The 8,905-nt window shown below is 46.4% G+C and overlaps 1 protein-coding gene across 1 annotated transcript in view; it reads left to right on the forward strand.

Moving 5' to 3' along the window:
• Positions 1-7,522, forward strand: part of NETO2 (neuropilin and tolloid like 2) — a 38,008-nt gene extending 30,486 nt beyond the window's left edge. Inside the window, exon 9 of the mRNA XM_032960637.2 lies at positions 16-7,522. Within this exon, the coding sequence (XP_032816528.2) occupies positions 16-1,073 (1,058 nt within the window). The 3' untranslated portion in view covers positions 1,074-7,522. The remainder of the gene's footprint in view (positions 1-15) is intronic.
• Positions 7,523-8,905: the final 1,383 nt, after the last annotated feature.

Consider the following 8,905-nt stretch of genomic DNA (forward strand, 5'->3'; position numbering starts at 1 on the left):
TTCCTCGCGCACCAGAGCGGAAGAAGCCGAGCTTCTGGCAGCACATCACCAAGACCAACGGCACCATGATCGGCATGTCCACGGCGCTGGTGCTGGTGCTGCTCGCCCTCTCCGTCTACGTGCAGCTCACGCAGCCGCGCAAGAAGCTCACGGCGAGGCGCGTGTCGTCGAGCGTGCGGGACACGTCGTGCGCCTCCCCGACGGCCGGCGCAGCGTCCCCCTCCATCGCCGCCACCGCCACCTACGACCCCTTCCCGCTCGGCGACAAGGAGACCTACGTGGACCTGTCGGACCTCCCCGACGACTTCCAGCCGCTGTCGGGCATGCGCCGCTCCTCTTCGACGGCGCTGTCGCGGTGCGTGCGCGAGCACCACTGCGGAGGGCTGGCGACGTCGACGCTGCCGCACAGGCCGGCCGCGCGGGAGCGCGAGAGGGAGCGGGAGAGGGAGCGAGGGGAGAGGGAGCGGGAGCGGGGAGAGAGGGAGCTGCGCGAGCTGAGGGACCGGGACAGGGAGGGCCGGGGAAACCCGCCGTGCGCTATGGCGCCACCCGATCACCCGCTCCTGCCGCCGCCGCTGCCTCACACGCAGCCGCAGCAGCACCACCACCACCACGTCAACAGCCTGCAGAGCTTGCACAGCCTGCAGGGAGTGCCCGGGCAGGGCCTGACAGTGACCGTTCAGCAGAGCGCTGCCAGCCTGCTGGGAACCAGTGCTCACTCGCCACAGCAGACACTGCAGCAGCAGCAACAGCATCAGCTACAACAGCAGCATCATCACCAGCCGCAGCATCACCCGCAGCAACATCACCACCATCTCCACCAGCACCTGCAGACGTCCACGCTCCCACCACCGCTGCCCGCACCCAAGCGGAGCTTCTACACGTTCAAGCCGAGCCCCGGACATGAGGGAGCGGGCACGATCGTCGAGAAGGCGGCCGCGGTGGCCGGGGCGGCTACGACAACGACGGCGGCGACGACCCCGGCCAAGGCCGTCGCGGAGGCGGCGTGCGAGGGCTGCGTGCCGCAGGAGCGACCGCGCACGCTGCAGAGGTCTGTGTCCGTGGAGGTGTGACCCCCCGGGTCCGGCGCGGAAGCAGACAGAGACCCCCGTGTTCCCTGCCGTCATCCACAAGTCCACGGAAAACTCTTTTTTTTGTTTGCACGTTTCAGGAATGGGGATGAAATGGGATTTGCCGGCGGGCCCGCTGGGACAACGATGCGCAGCGGCAGTGCCACAGCGCGGGGGATGTATATGCCGTTTTAAACGTTCCTCCACGGGACCCTGCAATGTAATTCCGAATTTCTCTTTCGCTCCGTGACGTTTTGAGATGACAGCGAGTGATGCGGTGCCGTTCGAGTGGTGCTCACGGACCGCGCGGTGAGAAGTGACGAACACCCCTGAACGCCGGAGCCTTCTTCCAGGGGTTGGTCTCTTTGTTGTTGTCGGAGCCTTGCACAAGGCCTTAGCATGGTGTGACTGCGGCTTCGAGGTGTCATTGTCGATGCTGGAGCCACTAAATTAAAACAACAACAACAACAAATGTGAAACTAAACACACTGTTTTTGTCCTCTCAATACCTTTCGTATTTTTTTATGAGTAACGAGCGTTTTGCTTTTTTTCACACCCAGTGCACCCACTTCCCAACATTCTCACACGCACCCTGAATTAACAGGGCACCGAGCTTCATTTTCTTTGTGAAAAAGTTTCCCGGCACCAGTGGATGTCAGCGCGGGCGACCAGACGCCTCTGTCTGTTGCATCGGCATTTTGTCCTCTCACCGCCATGTGATCGTGAACGAGCGTCAGAGACAACATAGAGCAAAAGGAAATTCAGTGTGAGAATTGTAGTGGTGGGGGGGGGGGGTACGGTGGGAGGGGGGTGCTGGAGGATGATGAATGGCAATCAAGCGAGTTATATGAAAACTGTGAGTTAATCTATTCGAGAGACATTTACACAAACAGGTGATCTCAACGATGAAAACGCAGTGGGAAGTCTAAGCGAGCAGCTGCTGGACATTTGCTCTCTGTTCCAATGCGTTTGGACAAGGGGTGTGTGCCAAGACTTCACAGAAACAACTCGACATGTGGACACTGTTGTGACATTCGAATCGCCGAGCCAGCTTGTATTATTGGTTCACGCCGTACTGTTACAGGGTAAAGCTGTGGTCAACGAAGCGTCTGTATTTGTGAAGCTGAGAATGCGAGGTGATACAAACAAAAATGGTTGTAGGTGTGGTTCGGTTTCTCTCTTCCCGTTGATATTTCGCTGAACACATTTTCTCCGTGTAAAAATCACATCGATCTTGTGCACTGAAGATATCTATCTAAATGAGGTAAAAAGGCACCCACCTGAATTGTCAGTTGCTCGTGCAGACTCATTGATCTAACGCTTAGAACATGCACTAATGGACACTTGTTGCATCATAACTCCGACACGGAGTTTAAACAACGGTCCCGTGGACTGCTCACGCTGTCCGAGTGTTGCTGATGACCATATTCAGGGGTTTAAAATTCAGCTCATGGTGGTCTCAAATCTGGCCCTCATTTTCATCAGGGGGTCAGTTAGTGCGGCGGGTAATGGAACGTGCAAGCAGCATTGACCAAACACGTTCAATCTCACTGCGTCAACCATTCTGCCAGCGCGTCCCATTTCAAATTGGACGGAATGCGTGCACACAAGTGGCTGGTTGAAATGCAAGTGGCGTCCAAACGCACAAAGCCGAGTGGGCGGTTTGCATGGCCCTTGGTTCAAGGATGAAATGGGGGGGGCTCTGGCCAATTCACCCCCTCTTCCTGGCCCTGTGCCTGCCCCCTCCTCTGCCCTTCCCGGCCATTGGGGCCCACGTGCGGTCGCACTGCTCCTGCACTCGACAGCTGTGTCACTGATTTAGAGCTATTCATTCCAGCTCTTGAGGATTTTAATTCCGGGTGAAATTCGATGTCGAATTGGAGATGGTGCGATCCTGTTTGTGTGGCTCTGTTCCTTCACTCATTTTCAGAGAGGGGGGGGGGGGGAGCCACTTTCGCCGATAAGACCGATAATAAGACGTCAGTGTTAGGGCCGCCACACGGCGCTGCAGGTCGGTGTTTTCACATTTGTGTATTGCCGGGGGGGCCGCACGTCAGGGGCCGCACTAAAGGCCATCACCAGGGGCCGCCAGTGGCCTGCGGACTGCTGTAGCTTCACCTCTCCCTGGCTACACCGGAGTCCCTGTGCAATTTTACGCACTCATACAATTGCTAATGTACGAACGATTTGAACGCGTAGCCATAAAATGTAGTTTAACATTGGGTGAATGTTTGACTCACCACAGCGACGGCACCTACCTAGAAAATGCGTTGCATTTGTCAAATATAAATTCTGTGCACCTGGCTGGATGAAGAGTGAGCGGACAGGTGGCTCTGCGTTGACATTAAGCCATTCAAAATGTCACTCGACAAAAAAAAGTGTGAGAACCAGACTTGGGTAAATATTCAATGTAAATCAATTTTTGGCATGCCCTGAATCATCCCGAGGACATTGTGCTGCTGTGTGTGATGTATAAGGTTTCCTTTATTGCCGTCAAATCACGTGGGTCTTTTGAGTGTCAGAAAAAAATCAAGAATTCACATTCAAACCCAAGGTGCAATAAATTGGCTGCAACTTCTGCAAGAAAAACGGTCTCCCTAACCCAGATGAAATCCGCACATCTCCCCTTGTTTGCTTGTGGATCGTTGTACTGTTTTTTTGTTTTACAAAAAGTTGAGTGTTGAAGGGGTTATTTTCTCTATCGCTAATGTTTAACAATTTGTATTTGTAATTGCATTTTTTACCAATTATATCTTCGAGCACTTAATGATGACTCCACGTGACTGCAATTGCAGTTGGGGTTGGAAATTGCTGGTGTAATTGTCAATTAGGAACAAGTGCTGCGGCAATTCTAAACCAGGCCTAAACAGCAGTGGCAGCAGCAGCACCCTATGCAACGGCCCTCCCGCTCCCAAATGCCCCCCATCCAGAATTGGAGCTGGGTTTCTCCTGCCAGTGTGCGTTGCTTTCACATAGGCAATTACACACGATGCCCTTACGGCAACTTGCAAAGAAAGCCACGTTAAATGAGTTGTGCAGGAGCGAAAACAGCAACAAGAAAGTGACACTTTAAAATACATATTTTATCGGTGGAAGGAATGCGCACAGAGCTTAGGGCAAGGATTTCAGGTTGAGGATTGCAAGACATTAAACTGTGGGTTAAAGGCTACAGGCCGGATAACCCGAGCCACCATCGTTGTAATCATCATCTTTCAGTATGAGGTTTCGAAGCACCAACACGGCACCTGTTTCACGTTTGAGTTGATGTATGTCTAAACAACTAAAATGTTATACATATGAGTAATGAGCTTCTTGAATAATATAAAAAAACACGTGCAATAATTGTCTGCCAGCTGTCGCACTTGTTAGAAACTGAACTTTTTTTCTGGTAAAACAAATAGAATTGCCACGAGCCTAGCAATCAACAACCCGAGGATATTAGCCGATGATGAAAGCAAGCTCTTACCGTTGCACATAAATGTTAGTGCGACAAAAGAGTAAAGCTATGTTGTGCTAGCTCAAGCTAAAACTCAATAATTGCTGTGACGAAAACGTTTATACAGGGACTCTACTTACGAACGAGTTAGGTTCCAGACGTCTGTTCGTAAGTCGATTTGTTCGTAAGTCCAACTTTATTTCTGTCGATTCCAAATGTGTTGTACGGCATGTACACTAAACACGGGAAATGGCTTCAAAGGTTGTATAATCTCCTGTAGATGTAGATGCCACTGGGTTGTCACGTTCTGCAGATGTAGATGCCACCACCGCCATCTATTGCGCAGTGGTTGAACTTACGACTATCGGTCCGAACAGGCAACTGGACATACGAACATGTTTGTCCGTATCTCTGAAAGTTCGTAAGTCGAATGTTCGTAAGTAGAGGAGTTCCTGTACATGAACTAAATACAGTCGGTCAACTTTTAACGTAAATTGGCTATGAAATATATATTTAGGCGGTTAACGGCACACTGCTTAATTGTTCTCACGTGCGCACCTGAAACATGATTGTATAGCATTACAAAATTACCCTTTGGTTCATTCGGTAAAGTCACGTAGAAAGGAAAAATAATAAAATAAATAATAGATCACGGAGTTTCGATTGCAACACAAGCAACCGTCATCAGGTGAGAACTGTGTGTAAATGCAAGCTCGGAGAAAGACACATATACAGAGAGAGACAAACACAGACACGGAAAGACACACATACACAGAGAGACCCAGAGAGAGAGAAACAGAGAGAGAGACACAGACTTTTGACTTTTAAACAACTTTTATTGCCGCCCGCAGCAAAAGCACTGGAGGCGATTTCGATATGAAACACACACAGTCACCAGCAAACAAATGAAAATAAACGTTACAAATCCACGCGCTGTGGCGCTAAAAAGCACCGCGCACAACATGAAAGAAAAGTCATGTGGTGGTTGTGGTGGTCATTCGCGCACGCCACGTTGACGAGCGAGCGCTTCAGAAGGTGAACACGTGGGGTGCCGTCCACGCTAGTACAGAGAGGGGCTTTTCCGGCTCCCCAGCGTTCGAAGAAGACGTGCACATCACCGACACACAGAGAGAGACACACATAGAGGAGAGACACACAGAGAGACACACGCGCAGAGAGAGACACACACAGAGATACACAGAGAAACAACGCCTCTGTGACGAGGTATTATATAGATCCCAGAGGGGGAGGGAGGGGGGAGAAGGGGCTGCAGTAACAGGAGAGATCGGCGTAAAGAGTAATTCCTGCAGTCACGAAAGCTTCAAATCGAGATTACAAAGTTATCATACGAATAACTCATAGAGCATACGGTTTGCAATTATTTTAAATTGTTTTTTTGCTCTCCACTTTTATTTCAACGCAAATAAATTCTCTGCAATACATTTTAGAAACGTGGACAAGTTTGACATACATTGTGACGACATTTGCACACCTATTTTGCTGGCGTTGATTGCGGGTGACAAATAGTGTCCATTTACTTCGTCTTCTATTCGGACCACGCAGTGAATAAAACACCGTGCAAAGAGAACGCAGTGGCGGTATCACGGCGGCAAAAACACGAGTGCTTTATTCAGTGTTGCAGAAACACTGCCCCCCCAAAAAAACATGCTTTTGTTATCGAAAGTTTTATAGAAATAAAAAAAACTTTTGTAGACACGGTAGAGTGTATAGCCTGTGTTTTCTACGGTAATATTTTGCAGGTTTCACAGTTCACACAGATTTCTTTATTTCACGTAAGCCTCCCAAGAGTCGACACAATGTTTTGTATTCACTCATAAATATGCTCCTGGCTTTTAAACACATTTTCCACATCGTGAGCATGTTTAGAGGTAACGCGTTATGATAATGTATGAATGAATTCATGTTATCATGACAATGGTTTCAATGTTGCTGAAACTTTACAAGGCAGTGGGTGGACCGATTTTTGTATTATTAATAATAGTATTACAGTGTATCTGCTTCATTCTTGAGGTGTGTTTCATTCTATAGCCCATCTTAATTTTTTTCACAAGCCTAAAATATTTCATTCTCAACTTGGAATTTGTGTACTGATTACAGTGATTCGTTTACAATGCGATGATACCTCAACGAATTTTTTAAAATATTTTCTTCGTCAAACTTTTTTTCCAGGGAGCGTTTTCGACCTTGGGTCTTTGTTCCAGTATTCTGCTAAAACTATAATAAAATAATTGAGGCTCATGTGAACACTTCAACGTGCTATTTCTCTCCCCATTATACATCATACGTTATGACAATTACAGACATCCATAATCAAGACACAGCACATTCTATGGTAAATTCAAAAACAAGGTTCTCATTTATCATGTTTGTAAATTGTATAGCAAGCCTTGCATCACAATCCTTTCTTGATTGATGTATGAATAATCTACTGTGTCTTACCTGGAGCCTGGAGTCACTGATCTCTGGACTCGAACATCTTTAGTGTACATTGAATTAACCTGACAATGTGGCTCCATTCCGTTCAGGTGGTGTTGTTAATCTCTGGATTTACTGGAAGATACCATGCACCTTGATTTCCCCCACACTCTACAAATGCTCAATAACAAATCGACTCAACTCCCCAAACAAAGAACCTTCTAAAAATTAAGTAAAGCTTGCCTGTAAAACGTATTTCCTCTACCTAGCTTTATTAAAGTAAAATCCGATTTTACTCGATGCGTTTTTTTGATTTAGTATTCTCTTTGTGTTTATGTATACATTGATAGTTTGGCTTCAGGGGTTTGTGGCTCGTTTATTACAAGAAACTTTGAATATTTGAAATCTTACCCAAATCTTGCCTCTGCTTTCCATGAACCCTGTCAAGCATAGTGTGCTACTCTACATCTATGAAACTCATACTCTGTGTGTATATAGAGAGAGAAAGATGTTAATCTTTTTTCAGTGTTACCACTTGTTCAATAAAACATGTTTTGAATAAATATTTTATGTAAAACAACGGTGCAGAGATTTGCTTGAAAAGAAGTTACATTTTAAGGTCACTCACCCGAAATACAATTTATCACTTATCCCTGAAAACCCTCGTACGCTCACTGACATGTGCACGACATACTTCATGAATAGATTATGTATTCTCACACTCCCTTATTAAAGTAAACGTTATGTAAATAACAGTTCACTGTCTAGAAAACAAAGGCTAGGAAGGGTCTCTTGTGGCCTATTTTCAAGTGTGGTTTGTCTTGAGAAAATACGCCATCCAGTTCACATTGGCACGTTTAAGCTTCATTAACCAAGGGACAGGTTTAAAAGTAGCATTTTAATACAAACGAATGTTATACGGGGAATAAAAAAATAAATATAAAGCCAGGTTATGTTATTTTGATTTCAATTGAAATGTCTTTTGTAAGCTGTATATCTAAACGTGAGCGCATCATTTCAATAAGTTGCCATTGCACATGTATAACGCACGTTAAAAGGGGAATATTATAAGATGATTAGATGAAATATGCCAATTATAACTGTGGTCTTGAGAGGATATGCCCCTGATCACCTTGTAAGAGGTCACTAATTATTTGCCATAGGTCAAAATGTGACAAATGATTGTTTAGCGTACACACAACATTACATACTGTAAACTATATCTGTGTGTAGCAGATGGTGTACAGAGCAGATGGCAGTTCAGCAGGGTTCCCAGGAACGTTTAAATTTGCCACAAACTCCACTTTCTATACAAACTCGAACATCTTTCTCTATATATAACACGTCTATCTTTACACTATCGCACAGCATTATCAGTGGTTATCTGAACCTGGCAACTCAAGTTTGATTCCGAGCCATAACTATCATCAGTGGTGAAAAATATTTGCATTGGTCCTGGGTCCCTCTTTCATCAACTGATACTGACCAGCATAGTGAGGTATAGTCAAACAATCCCCATGAACTAAACAACTCAATGCATTCATCAATAGCACTGTAGCCTTAAATGGAACAAATATATGAGACGATGTTGAGGGTAATGACCATTCTTCATCGTACAAGCCCACGGTGGCGAAATGTTAATTACCTCGCCTAGTATACAGGAGGTCGTGGGTTCAATCTCGACCCTGTCGATGCTTGTATATTTAGAATTTGCATGTCTTTCTCCCTGTGGTCGCATGCATTTTTCTCCAAACCCTCCGGTTTTGCCCTCCACATTTAAAAACATGCGTTGAGAGTATTTGGCTGCTGGAAATTTCCACATGATAAACCACTTCGTTGAGCTATAATTTATGGCTGGGTCGTTTCTGAAAATGAGATATCCCTCAGTGGGCCTTACCTGGTAAAATCATTTTTTAAATAGTTTAATTGTTTTATAATACATTGCTCTTCTTCACTTTATCTC

Source organism: Petromyzon marinus, chromosome 25 (assembly GCF_048934315.1).
Source record: "Petromyzon marinus isolate PM22_M1 ecotype Great Lakes invasive population chromosome 25, UKy_Petmar_22M1.pri1.0, whole genome shotgun sequence".
NCBI lineage: Eukaryota > Metazoa > Chordata > Hyperoartia > Petromyzontiformes > Petromyzontidae > Petromyzon > Petromyzon marinus.